The sequence below is a fragment of the Anomalospiza imberbis genome, chromosome 8 (genome assembly GCF_031753505.1).
Source record: "Anomalospiza imberbis isolate Cuckoo-Finch-1a 21T00152 chromosome 8, ASM3175350v1, whole genome shotgun sequence".
Classification (NCBI taxonomy): Eukaryota; Metazoa; Chordata; class Aves; order Passeriformes; family Viduidae; genus Anomalospiza; species Anomalospiza imberbis.
The window spans coordinates 15,211,644-15,232,262 of NC_089688.1; the positions used below are offsets into that span (position 1 = coordinate 15,211,644).

The 20,619-nt window shown below is 44.3% G+C and overlaps 1 protein-coding gene and 1 long non-coding RNA gene across 3 annotated transcripts in view; one reads left to right on the forward strand and one right to left on the reverse strand.

Annotated features, from left to right (window-relative positions):
* LOC137478513 (uncharacterized) overlaps nucleotides 1–20,619 on the forward strand; it is a 30,461-nt gene that overhangs the window by 6,147 nt on the left and 3,695 nt on the right. The window lies entirely within an intron of this gene.
* Nucleotides 139–19,951, reverse strand: LOC137478501 (neurotrypsin-like). 2 transcript variants are annotated; one of them, XM_068198501.1, is made up of 15 exons: nucleotides 19,544–19,951; nucleotides 17,432–17,477; nucleotides 15,975–16,211; nucleotides 14,576–14,699; nucleotides 13,688–13,863; nucleotides 13,214–13,361; nucleotides 12,210–12,388; nucleotides 11,680–11,821; nucleotides 10,448–10,650; nucleotides 9,325–9,466; nucleotides 8,869–9,095; nucleotides 8,232–8,310; nucleotides 7,874–7,996; nucleotides 7,052–7,332; nucleotides 139–5,529 (listed from the first exon to the last, which is right to left on the reverse strand). In XM_068198501.1, the coding sequence occupies exons 1-15, from the start codon at nucleotides 19,613–19,615 to the stop codon at nucleotides 5,219–5,221; spliced, it is 2,490 nt and encodes an 829-aa protein (XP_068054602.1). In that variant the 5' UTR covers nucleotides 19,616–19,951; the 3' UTR covers nucleotides 139–5,218. The 2 variants fall into 2 exon arrangements, with proteins under 2 accessions (XP_068054602.1, XP_068054603.1); XM_068198502.1 differs by having other exon boundaries at nucleotides 8,869–9,074; nucleotides 19,544–19,949.

Sequence of the window (20,619 nt, forward strand, 5' to 3'; positions counted from 1 at the left end):
AGAATTGTTGCCTTTCACTGTAATGGCAGCTAATGTGACGCTGACTTTGTGACATGCTTTAGCATGTTGAAGCTTCTCAAAAACTAATGTTAATAGAAAAATTTAATTAACTCAGTGCTGAAAAAAATCCCTAAAATCTGCCCTTGGAACAGATTCCTTTATTAAAATAGACGGAGCCCCACACAGTCACAGTATAATCCATTTATTAGCATAATTTGTGAGCCATTGGTGGTGATTCAGGGGACATAACAGCTTTGGCACTTGACTGATTTCAGAGGTACTCAGCCCTTAGTAGAAAGGGATTTTAATAGGACTTGAGTGGGCTACTAGACAAACAAGTTTCTGATGTGGAAAATTAAATATTTTTCCAAACAAGTGAAAGTGCAGCCCAGGAGATGTGCATTAGTCCAGGTCACAGTGCCTTGTTCTACAAGGAGTAGTCTCAACTTAGTTACCACCAGAGGTGATTCTGTTCTCTCCAACTGTAAGAAACTCCCAGTGAGTCTATCAAGATAGTGTTAAATACCGCAGTGTAGTTTCATCTCTCCGAAGTTTTCATCTGATTGTCGAATATACACATTAAAATCTCTCTTCAAGTGGTTGATGAATCACTGCAGCTCTTCTGGGGTGAAAAGACTTCAGGATACAGACTTCAGAAAGAAAGGAAGACAGACAAAAGGCAGATCTACCTCTGTTACCCCTGAGATAGCAAATGCCCACTTTCCTTGTTCCTCACTAATACCTCCAGCCATACCTCAGAGAAATGGATCTCTTATTTTCTGCTACAGGTTTACAGAGATTACAAGGATAATTGACATCCTATCCATGTTAATAAACAGCTGCCTGATTAATTATAGCATAGAACATAATTCATAGAATTCATCAGAACAGTGTTCAGCCACAAGAAAGTGATAAATCTTTAATCCAGCTTCAGGCAGCCAAAGTGTGAACAGGTTTGAGATAGTAGCACTGCAGGTCAGGAAGACCCCAGTACTGGAGCAGCCTTTGGAGCACTGGGACAGCCTTTGGAGCACTGGAGTATTCTCTCAAAGAGGGATAGGATCAGCACTAAGAGCTGCTCCTTAGATCCTTACCATAGCCATGTTTCTACTCCTGCCAATGCTCCTAGCCACTCACAGTGATGTTCCCTTTCCCACACAACCACAATGTGCCACTCAGTTCTCTCAGAGCATCCATGTGGCACAGTGCAGCCACCAGCAACACTGACTGAGCTCTCAGCTCCTGGAACCAGTGCACATGCATTAGCCTTATCCAGTGGATCAATGCTGTGAATGTGGACTGTCTCAGCCCTCCACGTATGTCAGCACAGGGAAAGGTCTACACAGCTCTCCAGGTGCTCCCTGCCCAGAGCTCCCCAGACAGACCTACAGCAATTTCTGTGAGCTCGGTGGGACAGCTGCACCGACCTGAGACACATAAAGAGCTAACCTCAGTGGGTTTTCATCCCCTTGAAGCAAGGCTGCTACCAAGACCACACCAGCAAGTTTAAAACTAGCTCCAGCATACAAACATAGCACTGAAATCACTTACAGAATTGCCTGCTATAGAAAATGTACTCAAATAATAATCTGGGGATACAGCCTCCCCTGGCAAACTGCATTCAGTTGTTTACCAAAGTTTAAAGACCCACCAGAAAGAGAAGACACAGAGAGACAGTCAGCATGTTATAAGACCCCTAGACAGTTTGGATTGAAGAGAGACAGAGAAGCCAGTCTTAGAAAAGGAGCTAGCTCTAGAATAATGCGTAACAGAATAGAAAGCCAGGCCCCTTATTTCCTCTCGTGGCTGAGAACACAAGGACAGATGGTACTTAATGAAAACAAAAGGCAATTAATTCAGGAACCATAAAAAGAAATTATGTGCTATGGAAAATAAAATTATAATGGTTTTCATTGCCAGAAAATACTAGGATTGAGAGCTCAGATTAAAACTAAAAAATTTAAACACTTATATGGAAGATGAAAGCTGGTTACATTAAATAGTTTTTAAAAGTTAGGGATATAAACTATTACACATTAGGAAAAAAAAGAATAGCAAAAGAATAGTGCACAGTGTTTGTACAGCACCTAGAGGATCAAGTATTTGTACTTCCATTTTTAATGATGATAATAAGAATGCAAGTAATTAATTTAAATGGATCAAAAACAAAATTCCCCAAAAGGAAAGGTTGTTAAAACTTGTTCAGCACAACTCATACATACTATTCTTTGAAACATCTGCTGTTGTCCAACAGGACAAAATACAGTCCTAGGGTGACTGAGTGCTGGTCATCCAACCAGGCAGCTCCAGTAAGCCTCAGTGGCAAAGCACACGAGTTTGGTTTGGGCCACAGTCCCAGGTTAAACAGTGAAGAGCAACTGCTGTGTCCTGAAACAGGCCAGGTCAATGTAGGAGAATACTGACAGGCTCACCTACAGCACCAGTAAGGTATAAAAGCAGGCAAAGGAGATTGGATACTTCCTTCCCTCCTCCTGGCTCATGTAGGACTTGAAGGGTGTTAATTACAAGGATTCTCACAGCTTTCATAGTGACAAGATCTAGAAGAAAGGAATATTTTTAACTAGAACATGGGAATTTCAGAAGACAATGCCAGGCCCACATGTCACTTGCATTAAATGGTAATTTATGCTAACTCCTGAATGGCCACTTGCTAAGTAAGCTTAGGGAAGTAACCTCACAGCATCATCCTTTGGGTGTTTCTATGCCTGTTGGGGTTATGGGTATAAACTGAAAGATCAAACTAGGTTAAACGAGAGATGTCACAGCACCCAAGGCACAAAAACTCCATTTGAGCTGCTGTAGCATACTGGTTCAGGGGAAGCTGAAGGTAAAAAATCAAATCCCTCCATGTTTCCCAGACAGGTACTGCTCCTGCCAGTGTAGAACTTGGCATTTCATCTCCCACAAGATGAGAGTTCTGTGACATAATCGCCCTCAGTCCTCTTGGCATTTTAATTCCTGGGAGATAAGGAGCAGTCTGCAGCTTGCATTTTAGAGACTCTGCCAGGAGCCATAGGACAACACAGCCCATGTGGAGCCAAGCACAGTGCTGCTAAGGGATCAAGTCTGGCATTTTAAACAGGGTTATCAGCACAAAGCTGTGGTGAAGACATTCAGCACCTCGAGAAGAGGCACAAACAGATCAGGTTTGTCTCAAAGGCCAGTTTGCAGGGGTCCTGACATTGCATGTTTTAAAGACTCTGACAATTCTTCATTAAAATAAAGTTTGCAAGCAGGATTTTAGAACAGTCCATTGCAACACTGGTAGTCCAACTATCCTATAATACCTGGAAAGGGTAAATGAAACTGGTTTAGTTTAGCCTTCACACACAAAAATCAGCCACCCAGTCAGGTCAGCACCTCTACATTAAGCTAATTTATAGAAGACAAATTAAAGCTTTAGGCAATCACTGCTTCTTGAACACAAGGCACTTTCTAGGATTCTGTCACCACATGCCCATCACATTGTAATATGACATTGCTAATACACAGACTGTGCTCTGCCTTCTGTTCTTGCATTAATAATACCCAGATACTGAACACCTCAATGCCCTGAGTGCAAACCTTCCAGACAGAAGGTCAGTGCCTGACCCAGGTACTGCGTACCCAAAACATGCACATCTGGCACAAGTTCCACATGTCCCATCCTGTATAAATCCTCCACATCCGAGCCCTTGGTTATACATCAAAGCTTTTGCTCCTCCTCCGACACAAACCTGTCTCCTCTCTGCCTTATCTGTACACAGTGAGAAGATGGTGCACTGCACAACTATTAAGGCACTTAGCTCTTCTGTCTACTTATATGTTTTTATTACTCAAGAATAATATATTAACTTTAAAAAGTGCTTAAGGCATAAGAGGGAACTCTGTTCATTTGTTTGGATGAGACAGAAGGAAGAAATTGTAATATTCAATAACCCCTGCTTTCTCTCAGCTTTATATCTGTTCAGGCTGAGAACTACAGCTTGATGACAGTCCTTGCATACCCTCAAGTTAATCCAGTTTACTCCCACTGAGAGGAATGAAAAGAGAAAGAGTGCAAAGAAGAGAAAAAAGGAAGCATGGCCCAGAGGTTTCAAGAATAGGACACACTTCACAAAAGTGGGAAGCTGCTTTGCAGCACACTTACTGTTTTTCACAAGGAGTGAGTAATTTGCTTGAGGTGTATCTATACCCCAGGAGTAATTCCATGTGAACACAGAAATACTAAAGACTAGCAGCACAAAGGGCAGCCAATAACTATGATGAATAAGGGACCAGTAGGAAGTCCCCACAGTGCTGTTAAATCATGATTCAACACCTGAATGTTTGAGATTAACATTACATTTGGATTTAAGAAAAATGACAAGTCTTCAGCCACTTGAGGTCAGATTTTTAAGTTCTTCATAGTAATCATGAGGGCAAGAAAGCTACTGCCTCTCACACCAACAACTGATTCTAGAAGATGCTACTTAGGGGAAACAAAAAAAAAAAAGTCCAACCACACACACGAACTACTATAGCAAAAAAGCAGCAATAAAACCACAGCATCTGGCAGCTGGAAATGTGTGACAAAGGAATATAGCAGGAGGAACAAGCATCTCTTAGTCTAGGCAGACACTTGAAAGGGATCCTATGGGAGCAAACCTACTATTCAGAAGAGAAAAGGTTCCCCCTAGAGACATATCAGGGTAGCTAAAACTGTTAGCCTATTGCTCAACTCGGGTCAAATCTTCTGATTCCTGGAACTGAAGAGAGCTGTTATGAAAAAAAAAAAATCTGAAGATTTCCACTATGCCAGCACCTGGTGCTATCTTCCAAGCATCTGACCTCTCCTTGCAGCATGTTTCAACTGTCCAAACATACAACCATGAATAGATTTGCAGCAGTAGGTATCTCTCTACTTCTACCATTTCTGTGTGCCAGGGCAAAGGAATAAGTGTGATTGCATCAAAGGATTCAGATATTTAGAGCAACGTGTACTTATCACTGTTACCACTGTGCACCTGCTTTCTCTGCTTACAGATTACAGACTAAAGTGAAACCAAAGACTTTAAAGAATCGGTCATAACTGTTTTCCTTCCAGTTCTACATTAAAATCTTTTGCCAGTGTCCAATGACAAAATAAATCTCCATCAGTCAAAGGCCAGAAGCCACGGCCTTCTGCTACTGCAGGGCACAAGGACCATATGCTGAAATTCCAAGAGCTCAGTCATTTTCATTTTAGCTTGGTCACTTTCTTGATCCAGGGTACGAATTTGCTGACTTTTGTGTACACACCGGGCGAATCCTTCCGACCACAGCCATACCCCCAGGAAGTGATGCCCAAAATGATCCAGCGTCCATTTGATCTCTGACACATGAGTGGCCCTCCACTGTCACCCTGACAGCTGTCCACCCGTTTATCTTCAGAGAGGTTCCCAGCACAAATCATGCGGTTGGTGAACTTCCGCCCGTAACGGGCCTCACAGTCTTCCCGTGGGAGAAGGGGCACCATCCCCTGCAGCAGGGTTCTGGAATATGATTTCCCTGGAACAAAACAGACCAGCCAGACTGATTCATGTACAGGCAACAGTAGCAACCTGGTGCAACAGCGCTCCCTACAAAACCAGACAATTATACATTTCATGTCAAGTCTGCAGCACAGAAATAGGCTGAGCTCAGCATCTCTGAAACCACGAGAACTTCAGAAAACAGTGATGCCAAGCCAAACCACAAAAAAAGAGCTGTAAGATCAAAGATAGGGGGAAGAGGGTTGTAGAAAAAGGTTAGATCAAAGGATGACTCCTACTCCTGATTCTGTCAACAAGTAACTTAAACCTTCTTCAATTCATCTCACCTCTCCAAATCTCAATTTCCTCCTCAGTAAAGAAAGGACAGTGTTTTCTCAAGAAAATAAATGCAGTACTATCTGTTAAGTGCTCAGTCCTCGGAGAAGTTTTAGAAGATGCTTCAGAGGCATTCAAATACTATTCAAAGGGAATTCCCTTAGTCTTTGGCCAGACTTGAGTCTATTTGATCACATCTCTTTACTAGCCCAGGGTTGCTCAGAACATAAGGCTAATGTGCTATATTAGAGTATGACCTTTCTGTGCCCAAGGTTTATGTAAGTTCACAAGGTAGTAGGTAACTGCTCCTCACTGAAAAAGCTGGGTTTGGTGCGTGGGAAGGATTCTAGCCATTAAGCTCCAGTACAGCTTAAGACAGTTACATGGCTAAGTTGCTCCTTGATCCACCCCAAATATCCTGAAGTGACACGTGCAGCTGGCAAAACTGGACTCCAAAGGCAAATACGTACTTGCAGTTAAACAGCTGCGGTAATAGCTAGGGAAACAGCTGAGAAGGACAGGCAAGTCCAAAACCAACAGATGAGCTTCTGGGGCTTTTGGCAGGAAGTCTTTCTGAACATATGGCTTTTTTCCAGTCATAGCAGCCCCAGAAAAGCTTCCATGCACCCTTTTACCTAGGAAGCTTCACAGCAATATGCTCAAAGAGGATAGGTCCGGGCTGTCTTGAACCCAGGGCAGAAACTAGACTCAGAGTCCATCTGTCCTTGCAGAAATACACAGGGAGATTAAGCAAGGTAGTCCAAGAGAGATTTCTCACTGAGGGCTCCTTCTTTCTCTAAGCCCTCATTTCACTATGACAGTACCATGAAGAAGGCAGGTCATGGAAACATGGGGGCCCTCCCACAGGCTTGGGAGCAGCTCTGCACAGGCTGGTCCCTTAGGGGTCTACTGTGGACAAACACATGCGTAGAAATGGGAAGAAAGAGAGGACTGTGCCCAGATGGCAGCATTGGTCTCTCCCACAGCTTCAGAGGGATACTATGGAAACCAAAGCTTTCACCAATATATTGAGCAGACTCAATAAGCCTCAAAATCAGATGAAAATGCAATAGCACAAAACCCCATTCAACTTCCTATTCCTTAGCACCATATGCTGGCACAGACAATGGGAGCAGTGAGAACATAGCCTTGAATTGACTTAAATTAATGGCTTCTGAAGGCAGACTTCCTCACCTCTCTTGTCTCAAAGCCCCACCACTCACCTGTGTCTCCCCAGCCAGAGATGATGCAGGCTTGCCTGTTGATGTCAGACCTCTCTCTCCTGTCAGGCAGGCAGATGGGCAGAACATGGTGGTTGAAGGAGAGACAGTGCCCTTCTCTGCCCCGCATCCGGACCAGGGCTATGTCGTTATCATTGCTGCCAGCCCAATAGTTCCTGTGGAGGACAATCCGCTCCACAGGCAGCTCCCTCTCAAACTCATCCTTCACACCTGTGTGGTAATCGCCCACCCGCAGAAGGTAGCGCCGCACATCAACACCAAACCTGCAGAGAAACAGACTCAAGATTTCAATATTCCTACTCAGAGGAAAGCAGGCTCACACAAGTCTCAGTTGCTATGAGACTGAACCACCTCCTCACACCACAGTGGTAAAACAGTTCCAGCTGCAGGACTGTGGGACCTCTTTAGCAGATATGATCATGCCAGCTGTTGCAGATTTGGTGTCCCAAATCACTATTTACCAGGCACAGGAATTTTTTTCCTATAAAAATGATTATTATAGTTGCAACAGGCTTGTGAACTGACCTGTTCACAGTTCCTTAAAGCACTTAAAATGTCAAAATGCTGGTTCCCTTCACACTGTAAAGCCTCAGAGTTAAGAGGCCAGGTGTAAGCAGTGAAGGAAAAAGCAAGTCTATATTGAGTTGGCCCCATAAGCACTCCAAAATCACACACATCATAACCTGAAGGTCTTAGTTTAGAAACTTTGCTCATGTAGTTCCACTGGGCTAGGAGGATAAACTTGTATGAGGTTATCTTGTCCATCATTAAATATCCCTTGGGGCTCCCCAGTCCCAAACACACCTTTTGAAGCAGTGGGCTGCAGTCACCACCCAGCAGCTGCTGATCAGTGTTGCTCCACACAGCAGACGAGTATCTCGACGAAAACCCTTCAGCCGCAGTGAGGCCTGCCATGGCCAGCTGCCTCTGAAGAACAAACAGGAATAAGCAGTCTCACACACGTGGGACCCATTTTCCTCTTTTCCCATCCACTCTGTCTCATCTGAGCTCAGCTGGCTTGCATTCTTCCCTAGATACTGGTTCAAATGAAGTTCAAAAACCACCAGTGAAAATGCATTAATGTAGTCAGCATCTGCCAGACTATTTGCAGAGCCTGAAGGAAAGCTGGAACCAGTCTGACTCAGCAATTACAGGGTAGTACCTCAGAGACTTGTTTCCACCTATGATCCTTTTCTTGCGACGGTGAAGCAGGCGCATCCCACACACACCAGACTCTGGACCTGCATGGCAAAGTTAGAGCAGTTGGGTAGAGACCTTCACCTTAAATATCAGCATTGCTATCACAGAGCCAAATACCATTCAGCTTCTCTGAGGGCATTAATCCTCAAGGTAATCAACTGTGTTGTGTTGTGCGTATGGAATTCATAGAACATTTGATCCCATAGATTTCCTTAATTTCACTGGAGGTGCTTACCTGAACTCTCTATAGTCTCACGCCAAGAGTGGGACCCATACTTATACTTCCTCAGTACTCTAAACCCCGAAGGTTGCTTATGGGTGCTGTTCTAAGGAAGAGTATGGTGACTTGGCTGTGGGGAATTTCTGCAGGCTCAAAGGCCTGACATGGCTGGAGCTCCTCAGACTAATTTGGAACACTCTGTGCTGCTAAGAAGATACACTGAAAACAAGAAAAACGTAGGAGGTGCAGGACAGGACATGCTTATTTTGTAGGTGAAGTTTCAGCCAAAGACAAGAATGACAGGGAAAAACCACAAAAGCATGCAGAGATCCTATAACCAGACCTCCAGATTCCTGCATAGAAGAAATTGGAATGTCACCTGTTTTCCTGATATCTTGGACCTTTTCTTCCACATAGTCACAGATCACCCCAGCATCCTCACTGTGCCAGCAGCTGTGAATCCTGGTGTCAGGCGTGGCACATTGCCCCAGGGTATGCTCCATGCCACTGCATTCTATGTTTTCCAGATGGATGGGCCCATGGCCTTCGCCAAAATAAGCCATTGCCCTGGCTTTTGCTGTACCACTGCAATTAGAGAAAGGATGGCTAATCTGCAGTGAGCAGGAGCCAAGTGAACATGCGGCACCAGTGCATTTTAAGTGGAATAATATTTATGTGTCACTCCACACACAGGCAGTAGTAGAGTGAGAAGAGCAACCTACTCCCTCAAGCATATCTGGGCGTGCCAAAACTAAAATTAAGCCCCCAGAAACAAGTCCAGAAGTGCTCCCAAGAGCTGTTTCTATCTGTAAGATTCCTGTACCACAGCTCTTACCTGAATCCCAGTTGCCTGCAAACCACAGTGGCATCTCTGTCTGTCCAGTCATCATCACAGACACTGCCCCACCGCCCATTCAGCAGTACCTCAACCCGGCCCTCCTTGGTGCTTTCTCCATCCACCAGCCGCACGGGAGGCCCTGAAAGAGAAAACACATGGGCTGCTGCAAGCAAAATAACCAGAGGGGTCAGGTGTCCAAAACTTGGGTTCTACAGAAAAAGATGAATCCCAGACATCAGTAAGCTTAAAACAAAAAGAAAAAAAAAAGGAAAAAAATAAAAAGAAAATAAAAGAAAGAACTGTGTCTACAGGAAGACATTTTACCTCTGTGCTGAATCAGAAGACTGTATACATACTAATTTATTTAATACATTCTAGAAATCATCAGTGGATCATACTCTGAAAGCTGAGTAAAGAGACAAAGAGGAACAGAAAGAAAGTTATTAACTCCTAAGGCAAAAGTTAGACAAGCTTAAACATGCCTGGGAAAAAAATCAATTGAATTGTAAAACTATTACATGATTCTAAGCAAGAGAATAGTTCTACATCCAGGAAAAACAAAAATGTTGGATGCCAACTATTTCAATAACAAATGTCTGACAAACTGGAATGTCTCCTGTAGTAAGGAAAGGGGATAGTATCAGGCATTATATAAATGAGGAAATTATGCTAACTTGAAATACTTTCACAATTTTAATTAGAAGTGTGCCATCCACACAAGGGAGTACAAACAGCAACTCCTTCCATCTGAAATCCTCCTGTCTTGGCAAGGTGTGGCACTAATGGAACCACACCTAAGTTTCCTAAAAGGTCTAGTTAAAGGGTTCCCTTGAGCAATGCCCCATTAAGGCAGCCACTGTCCCTCAGTTCCTGAGGTTTGTTTCAGAGATTGCCAATACAACTCTCTCCATTTTCCATTTATCTGTGGTCTGATAGTAGGTCTGGTGGAGCCACAGATTTGTGGCTCTGCCCCAATTCAGCCAGGGCTCATTCCTCCTCAAAAAGCAGACCCCTTGTTGAAACAGCACAGGGAAAACTCCCACATCTGCCAGAGCTTCCAAGGGAACAGACCAGAAGGTGAAACTTTTCCACTGTTCAGAGCAAGAGCAAGGTGAGTTACCCAGGCTGCCATCCATGACCGTGTTGCTTTCTGGGGAACAGCGGACTCCCAGATCCTCAACATGGGAGCAGTCATGCTGCCCCCAGCTGCTGTGGGGACAGTCCAGGAGAGACAGCTCTGTTCCCACACATGCCACATCATCCAGTAAGATGAAGCCTTGGCCAGCAGCATAGTCTCCTTCAGAGGCCAGGGCAGCAGGACCACTAGAGGAAGGAAACAGAAAATAACATTGAAACTCTAAATGCCACAGAAGGACCCAAGCTCAGTTCCAAAGAGAAACTCCCCTGCTTAACTATGGTACTGGTGGCCTCCTGGCCTAAACCACTCAGTGGACACACAGGATGGCAACTAAGCACCCTCACATCTTGCCAGCTTCAGTTTTCAGGGAGGCCTCCTCAGACCAGTCCATTTACTAGTGTTTGGTCAAAGGCATGTTCAAAGGCACAGAGGGCCAGCAGAGGTTGCTTTGCAGTTATGGCAGGTACATCAATTTGGGGAGAGGCTGGTAGAGAAGGTATCAAAAATGTCAACATTTAAGTCATTCTACTTCTTTTTATAAGAAACAGCTATCTGGAATTGAACTGCAGAAAGCTGCAAACTTAGGCAGTGGAAGAGATGACAAACATAGTATGTAGCTGAACTCAAAGGGAACAATTTAGTTTAGTCTTTCTTTCATCTATAAAATTGAAATTTTAGAAGGACACCCTAATCATGCTAAAAAATCCACATAACCCCATTTTACTAGCTCAAAGGCAAGAGTATCCTGATTTTAAATCTTTCCCAACTCCTACCTGAAGGGATGACAACTCAACAATGAGCTGAAAATCCCTATTACTACTCTTTTTTGACCTGATGGTCTTTGTTCAGCTACTGAAAGTGATACATTTGGAGAAGGTATGTGATATGCTTTTACTGAAAGAGTAGAAGTGACACCTGCAAATTTAAGGAGCATTAAAGAAAATTCTCTGACTTTGCTGAGGGGTTCATAAGGACAGTATTAAGCCTGTTATCTGCTTCCAAAACAGGCTGAGGCAAGAGATAATAGATTTATTTTTGCCCCTTGGAAAGGATGTGGATACCTATTAATCTTTCCTTAATAAGTTGTATAATGGTAATAAGCCTTCAAACAAAGACAGCATTGAGGGATTAAGATCCGGCCTATCCCAGTGAAGGGTGATGGAATCTAATCCTTGAAATTAGGAAGCACGGACACTACACACTCTCAGACCTACCTGAAGCCCAACTGCCTGCAGACCACTTGGGCACCGAGGTCAGTCCAGCCATCGTCGCACACTGTGCCCCAGTCTCCATTGTAGTAAACTTCCACCCTGCCTTCGCTGGGGCTGCGGCCGCCAGCCAGCCGGACCGTGCCCTCTGCAAGGGGTGGGAGAAGGAAAGGGCCAGCACTCAGCAGGGGAGAAAAGAAACAGCCTGTGCACCGCTGCTAGGTCTCTGTACTACCCACCAGTGAAAGAAACAAAAGATACAGATGTCTGTGGATACTCAAAATACAAGCGTTCATTGCTTCCAAATATACCCATCTGTCAGGGGAGCATTTATTTCAGCCTTTCCACACTACCTGAGCAAAACCGTGGGAACACCACCAAGTCTGCCTCTGCTCTACTCTCTGCCTCCACATCCAACAGCCCTTGTGGGAGCCGAATGTGGAAGCTGTGCAGGATCCTGAACCAGGGGGTTACCTACTGAGCAAGCCAAGTAAAGTGGGAGCGAGACTGACCGCATCTGACTGGCAGAGCTGTACCTGTGAAAGGGTCACAGGACACCCCAGCGTCTTCAATGTGGTCACAGTTTTGCTGTCCCCAGTCACTCTTCTTGCACTGATCAAGGGAGAGTTCATTTCCTGAGCACTGCACTTCATCCAGCAGGATTGGGCCAGATCCCTGCCCATAGTGAGCCCATGACAAGGCTTTTGGGGTCCCACTGTAAACATAACAGACATATATGCTCAGTAAGGAAGGCCACAGTCTTGTGTCCTCAGATTCTGCCTTGCACAGGGACTCTCCTATGCTGGGTCACTATCCTCCCATAGATCATCTGTATTTTTGACACAGTGGAGTTGCCAGCTGTTAATTGAAATATGTTATTGGAAAATTTGTAATGAGCCCTTCCAGCAAATAACAAAATGTAACTACAATACAAACAGTTCAGACTTCTGCAGACAATGACGTAACATCAGTCTTAGTTAGAATCTCATAACAGGCAAAATTTCTAAAGATTGAGGGATCTCAAATTTGAACAGTCTATTTTAAATAATGCTGTACTGATGTGATTTTCAAGAATGCTCAGTATACAACAGCTCCCATGTTAAGCACTGAATGGCCCACAGAAGAATGAGGTGGTCTCTCTTGCTTTCCTGTCTGAAGAGGATAAGGGCAGCCAGTGAAACTAGAGGTGTTTAAACTTAACCAAGTAAGCAACTGCAGTTCACATATGGAAATCACCATGACAATTTGTCATTGAGGCTAACAAGATTTGTATTAGGACGTATGCAAAAATGATGAACAGTAAACACAAACAATCCTGAGACAGGAATATACCTTTTTTTTTTTTTTTTTACACAAACCCATAAAATTGACAAGAATGGGGTACAAAATCCCTTCATAGGATGATCAGTCTAGAATTGTTTCCCAGGGTTTCTGTATATCTCCTGTAGGAAGGGCTGGTAGTATAGTGAAGGGACACGCTCTCATGTTCTTCCTTCTGCCTACTTCTGTTAATACTCCATACATACAGCAAGGAAATTACCTGAGTCCCAGCTGTCTACAGACTACTTCAGCATCTCGGTCATCCCACTGATCATCACAGATGGTTCCCCACTTGCCATCATGGTAAACTTCCACTCGCCCTTCAAAGCTCTCCTTCCCCCCAACTATACGAAGTGGGGCACCTACACCTGTGCTTCAAGAAAGGGAAAGAGAGCACAACAGAACAAGACAGAGACAAAGCACATCCAGAGGTTTAGGGTGTAGAATCGTTCTCTAGCCAGAGGAGCTCTCATGATGTTCTCTTACCACATCCTCCTCTCTAGACCCCCCACAAGTACTTGTGATTGCAGTCCCCAGAGTGGGGTACTGCTGGGCCAGAGATGCCTCTTTAATTGGCTGCTATGGTGACCAGGAGTTTTCTGCCTGCAGACAAAAACCTGGCTTGATAAAAAGGGGATGTTGTCATAAGCATCAGCCATCTTTGGGAGACTGAGATCTTTCCCTGGAGATTTACCTTCTGGAGGAACACAAGTTACCACAGCACTCCCCTGGTTACAAGCTCCTGACAGAGCTTCCTGATAGCCACACTGCAGCAGGGCTTCCTCATCTCCATGGCAGTTTGCTGACTGCAGGTGCAGGGGAACAGGCCATGGTCTGGAATGACTCTTCTTCCCAGCTGTGCCGATCTCACTGGTACAGAAGATGCAACAGAGCAATGAAATGCCACAGCACGGCTTCACTTACAAGCTCCCTCTGTTGTCGTGACTCTCCAGTCCAGTTGTGGCATTTCACATCCCGGTGTGCCCAGTTAATTGGGAGTATGTAAAGGGGTGACCATTTACAGTCTAATGGGAAAGCACAAACAAGCACACAGCACTTCCTAATCCTTTTATGTGCCCACCTACTGCAGAAGAGTTGGTATATTCAGAAATGGCACTCTCGTTTGAAAGCAATGAACAAACCCATCAATAGACTCAAACACCAAACCATCTGAATCACCTTCCCTATTTGTGGACCTTATCTTCTTGCTATTTGGAAGCTTGGATGTCCAAATCCCAGATACCCAAAGAGAGTTCATACTCCTAAAATTTCTGTTAGATCACTTTAGTAACTCCAGCTGATGATCATAAAAAGGGAATGTGATCTCACAACTCACTTTCCACAGTCAGGGGCATGAAGCAGAAACGATTGTTTTAAAAAATTCTTGCAAATGCTGACTGGGTTAGGGATAGCCACAGAAAGAAAATAGTGCAAAAGGACCTTGATAAGTGGGAAATTAGACCACAAAACAAACTTCTTTCTGCCAGCCAACACATTCTGACACAGGGACTGTAACCACAGACGCTGCTCTTTCAAAAGCCACACAAGCAGGTACCTCTCACAACCAGACTGAGGTTCCCACCTGAGACCTAGTTGCCTGCAGACAACACTGGCATCCCAGTCAGTCCAGTGGTCAGCACAGATGGTACCCCAGAGTCCATTGAAGTACAGCTCCACACTACTGTCTTCAGCCAACCGCACAACACCTTCCAAAAGAGAAAAAAAATCAACCTAAAACCAGTTGCTATCTGCTGATAGAAATTTCAGACCAGCAAGTCTTGGACTTTGCATGTAGCTGAGCTGAACTGCACTTGGCTTCTTTCATCCCTGTTTTACCTGTGCTGGCACTAAAGTGATGTGCGTGAAAGAGTGTGGGATGTAGCACCTTCCCAGTCCCAGCAATGGCTGCTTGGGAAGATGGTTGTTGTTATGGTCTTTTCAAAGCCATGGTAACACCAGCAGGAAATTTGGCTTCTGCATAATCTCCTGGATTCTCTTTCTGTGGAATGGAAATGATTTTACATGCCATCTTGAAAGGGTATGTAAAAATCTATCTAATTACTTCTGACACTCCACTGATCTATTTCCATCAACCACTTCACATGCATGACTCTGTTGCTATAGTGAGATGTTCAGTAACAGCAGATAAATCCTCTTTAATTTCTCTAAGAAAAGGAAGTGCCAGTGTAAATACCCTTTCAATTCCCACCCCACCGAAAATTTTGCCACTGTTTAGAAAGTACAACTCCTCACTCAATTATGTACTTGTAGAAGGACACACCTGTCTGCAGTACCTCAGTGCAGGCACACAGCACCACTACACTTACATTTTTCCCTTTAATGAAACCATCTTTGAAAGTACATCCACTGGCGAGGGAAAAGACTGTCAATTCATTTATTAAACTGGTGTTTCAACTGTTCTGCAAAATGCAGAGAAAGCAAGGAAGGTCAGAAATCAGGACATTTTCAAGAATGCTGCACAGCAGCCAATGTATTGAGAAAACTCAGCTCCTTGCTTGCCTCAAAGTAAACAGCTGTCCCTCTGCCAGCACCGAGGAAGTTTAACACAAGCCTATGACCTGCCTTGCCACAGAAGATTTTATATTGAAGAAGAAGTTTATATTTGAACTGCTACACTTATATGAGGAATGCTCTGATATGGACTCTAAAGGAGCAGAAGTGGGTTGTTTTCTACATAACTGAAACTGTTTTCAAAGTGGCATAAGTTAGCAGTAGGAAAAAAGTCTCCTTGTACAAGAATAAAACATCTATACAAGGCATTACAGCTACAGCAGCTTAAATCCACCCCCTACTATATACAGACGTTCTTCTCCCACACAGGCTAGCCTCTAGTATTAATTATTTCAACAATTCGGATCAGCCTTTGTACTGTGCTTTTTTCACAGGGTGTTCCACCTGCCACTTGCAAGTCTGTGCAGCACACATTTCTGGCTTGAGCCCTGAGGCAGCACAGCCCTTACCTTGGTTACAGTCACAGTTGGCCCAGCCAATGGCCCCTGACACAAGCCTGTAGAAGCACCAGGGCGTTGTTCCCCCATCTGGGTTCCTGCAGAAGTTGTGGTCCCCCAGGCCACGGTCTGGGTACTGCTGAACATAATCCGGGAACTCTGCCCAGTTGAGACACTCTGCCCCGGCCTCGGTGACCGCCAGTGAGCCATTGTAGTACCCGAGAGGTCCCACAGCACAGATGCTGGGCGCTGGGCACAGGAAGGGAGGGTTAGCATCACCTGAGGCATCACACACTGAAGCTCGGACAACATGGGAGACACCAGCTGCTTATGAGAAATACCCCTCGTGTCTGCAGTCTCAGCTGCTGTTTGCTTGATTCAAACTCTATCACTCTTCAAGGTGCTGCTCAAAGAATATTCATAATACTCACTGTCTAAACCACAAATTGATCTGAAGCAATGAACTGCCCGGACCGACCTTTGAAGAGTGTTAACTTAGGGCCCAAACATGATAATTTGAACTGGTTCCCATTACTGTACATGCAATACATGTACTCACTTTGGAGCAGAACTGTACAAAGCAGGGAGGTGGGAAATGATACTGTATTTCATAGCATGTATGTTCCCTATACACATGAGCAAATCACCTGGCTTATCTGAACTTGGTTAATATATTGGAAGGGAAAGGGAATTTATTTTGCGGGAAGTACAGGTGCCAACATTTCAGTGCCCATGTGAAATATCCAGTGTAAAAATACCCAATAATTAATTTATTATGGTCCCCAACAAAAGAGAAAACTCTCCATTCATGGCACTGAAATAACAAAGTGGGAAAAAAACACCCAGGTTTTGTGGGCTTTATAGAGTCCATAACATGAGAAGAGTAGACTGAGAAAGGGACATTTACAGCTCTATTCACAAAGTAAACTGAAAGAAGCCAACACTTTAAGAAAACCCTTCTGCACCTGGGGCAAAGAGCAAGGGCACAAAGTAACTTTGCATCATGTAATTTTCCTTCTAGTCACTGCCAGGCCCAGAGGGGATAAGTGACATCAAGGTTAAATGCAAGGTACAAAAATGAGAAGTGGTTGGAAGTCAGTTCCAAGCATTTGGAAAACAAATCATATGTGTGGCATCAACTGGGACCCTCAGAGAGGGTGTCTGAGAATTCACTAATTATTAGAGCAGAGGAAAGGTAAGCATGCAAAAAAGACCAAGGGAAAGAAAGAGATTAAAGAAAAGAACATGTGGGAGGAGCAGGGAGCTGCAAGAGCATTCGACATGAAGGAACAGAAGTAGTCTGGCCATGAAGGAGATAAACAGGCATTGGGACAAGAGAAAAGATTGAAGAAGTGATGAAAAGAAAGGAAGAAGGCCAGGTAGCAGTGGTTCATCGTGCCTATGGTCTCAGATCACCACTGGAGGAAAGAGCCTGCCCAATGACTGAATTAATAACTTCTTGTTCTTACCTGCACTCTGCAAATGGTTTCGGTTGGGCTTGGATCCCAGGAAAGCCTGGGAAAAGAAACAGAGCAAAAGCAGAGAGATGATTATCCAATGAAATAAATATGGGCATGTCCTAAAAGCAGCTCAGCTTTAGGCAAACACACCCTAGTAACCAGCCTCTTCCCTGGTCTCCCCATTGCTCCTCTTCAAATACAACCATAGCTCTGTCCACAAACAACAAAATGAATAATTACTGGCCTGCAGAGATTTACCCATGATCTAAGCACTACATTACTGGGCTCTACTTGTTTTTTTTCCAAAAGAGTAGGAAGTCTGAGTGATATGCCTAGGGAAAGGAAATCTAGAAGAAAATAATTATTATCAGTGAGAAAAATAATAACTACTCATTCTCTCATTGTTTATAGGGCAAGTCATCTACAGCTATAATAGCAGATATTTATCTACTTGAGTGACAGGATGATGCCCCCAGAATACCTGTTAAAATGGTAATAAACATCCATGTATGAAGTGGGAAACATCCAAGGAAGAAAATCCAAGGCCTTTTGAGGATTTTGTTTTTAATACCTGAAAATATGATATGGCCTATGGTGTTATTATCTAAATGGGGTTTATAGCTAAGACCAAAAAATATGAAACAAAGTCCTCAGAATTCTAGAATCCTGTCTGGCCCCAAAATTGCATTTCCTCTTATAGGCAGGTTTTTTTTTTTTTTTTTTTTTTTTTGTGGTTGTAATGTGACTATAGGCTGAGAGATAGAGATCTCTACTCAACATCACTACATGGTGTGCAAGCAAGTGCAAGACCTTCACAGACTCAGAGTGAAAAGAAGAAACTGTACATGCTTCTCCTAGCTCCTTGTAGTTTAATTAGTTTCTAAACATTGTAAATGAACATTTCTAATACTTTTATATGAAGAAAGAGTTGTAATTCACAGAGCAGAGATGTGCAGCTGAAGGATATTAGCTATTAGTAATGGTTGTGGTTTTCTTCAAAATGCAGTAATTTTGCCTCTCTCAGCTTCACCTCTTCCTGGAAAATAGGAAAAGTTAAATTTGGAATTAAACCAAATCCACTTCTAGAATAAGTAGAGGTAATTCCCAAAGGAACCTGACAAGAACAACACCTGTTCATGTCAGATAAAATTTTCAAATCAAGTTTATGGATATGATCCAGGAGGTGCTGACAACCACAGCCAAGCTCCAGCATCACCTCCCAGAAGTCAGAATGGGATGCTGTATATGGAAGATGAATTCCTGACATGGTTCAGTACTGACAGATCAGATCTCAGGTTTATATGCACAAAGGGATGCACAGATAAACCCTTTTCAGGCAAAAAAATTATCTATCTGCATGTATCAGGCTGTTGCAAGCCCACATAAGGGTTTCTGGACCAACAACACTGAAGGACTTACCTGAGGATCTCAAAGCTCTTTGCAGAGAGTAAAAAGTGAGCTAAGTTGTACTTTTGTGACTGCACCACAATCCAGGTCCCTCAGTCAGTCCCTAGCTTTTAGTGCACACCTGCAGACACACGTAAGCCTGCCAGTGATATAAGGATGGGTCAGACTAGTAATAGGATATATATAAGAGACTGAACTCTTCTTGGACCATAAACAAAAGTACTGCAGTCCAAGTAATAAGCTTCCCTTCTAATGAAACATTAGTTGCTGCCAATTTCTGTAGCAGCTTCCAAAATACCCCAATGCTGACCATTGCTACCAATTAAATTCAGTGCAAACAGCCCATGCTGCAGGCATTGTCCCAGGTCTGTGCAGCTATAAATCATCTGTCCACAAGCAAGAGAGACAATTAGCAAAGAACAGGAATAAAGGATCTTTCCTGCCAGGGTCACTGCAGTGCCTGAGAAACACTGGAAACTCAAGCCAAAGCATCTGCAAGCCCTTGTGTATCCTGCTTTCCTGGTTTATTTATTTTTCTGAATTTATATGCACAATGAAACAAATTTCTCCCCTAGTCCCCAGTCCTTCCCAGAGACAACAACTGCCTAAATGCTCTAGAAAACATTCAAGTAATAACAAGACCCACTTATAGTGAGAATATTAAAAGAGCCATGTGACTTCTTGTAAGCCGATAGAAAAACAACCTTTTCTTACCTCCACACATCTGAGACAGGATAGCAGACTTGAGAGCTCTACGAGGAGCCCGAGTATTTTGGAGATTTCCATCTCTCATGTATAAAGTGAGCAGAAGGTTCTTCAAGCATCACATCCTCGTTCAGCTGCCAGGGTCTGCTTTCCCTCGCTAGCCGCTCCGCACCGGAGGGAGCAGGGTGCCTTTTCCATTTCTACGCAGGGAAAGGGATGTGAGGAAAGGGATCCAAGTTCCTCGCAGCATCTTAGAATTTCACTTTGCCGTTCCTCTCCCCATCTCTTCTCATTGATTCTTCTCTTTAGAAAGGGAAAGAAGAAAAGAGAGAAATAAGGGAACAGAATACGTCCCCGAATTTCTCTAGCACACTCGAAGACGGGCGGAGGGGAGCACAAGCGGTGGGGCACAGCCCTGAGCCCTCTCAGCCGCTGTCCCCTCCTCTCCACAGGCTCCCCCGGTCTCCAGGTAGCGCTGCTCCCAGCGCCAGCCTCCGCCTCCCCGCCCCTTCTGCCCAGCGGCGGGGCCAGCCGCCCGCTCCTCTCCTCTCCTCTCCTGCAGCGCTCCTTCCCCAGCTGCCTTTTCCTCCTATTCCCAAGGCACAGAAGCTGCAGCACGGCAAGGAGCTGGGGCTGCGTCCTATTGCAAAGCCCCCAGCAACAAATGGGAAAGGCAACGGCGTGTGCGCGCACATTTGCCAGAGATTAGACTTCTTGGAAGGAATCTGGACTTTATCCTCCCCCACCGCTGCCTCCTCGATTAGCAGCTTGCAGCTTCCCGAGGTCAGCACTCCTCAGATTTGAACCCAGGTAAATGGGACCCAGAAAACTTCGTTAAACAGCTCCCAGATCTCCCCTGGAAAACCCACAGGTGGCACAGCCCTCTCCAGGGTGCTCCTAATTTTCAGCCCTGTATCTTGCCATCATGGGTATTGCCACCAGAGAACTTTGCCATCCAGCATCTCCTTGACCTTGGGCTATATTTTCCCTCAGTTGGCTAGGATGCTTTCCAGAGGGTTAATCATTATTGCATTACCATGAAAAATCCCATCCCATGGGGTTTTTATTGTTTTCAACTTGCTGGC

What these genes read in the sequence shown, in the direction of transcription:
- LOC137478501 (XM_068198501.1), bottom strand. Translation starts at nt 19,615, where the DNA reads ATGGAAATCTCCAAAATACTCGGGCTCCTCGTAGAGCTCTCAAGTCTG. An exon ending in GTCCTGTGACCCTTTCACAG is followed by an intron (nt 11,822 to 12,209) that starts GTACAGCTCTGC and finishes CACCCCTTGCAG; the next exon opens with AGGGCACGGTCCGGCTGGCT. An exon ending in TGCAGGCAGTTGGGCTTCAG is followed by an intron (nt 10,651 to 11,679) that starts GTAGGTCTGAGA and finishes TCCTTCCTCTAG; the next exon opens with TGGTCCTGCTGCCCTGGCCT.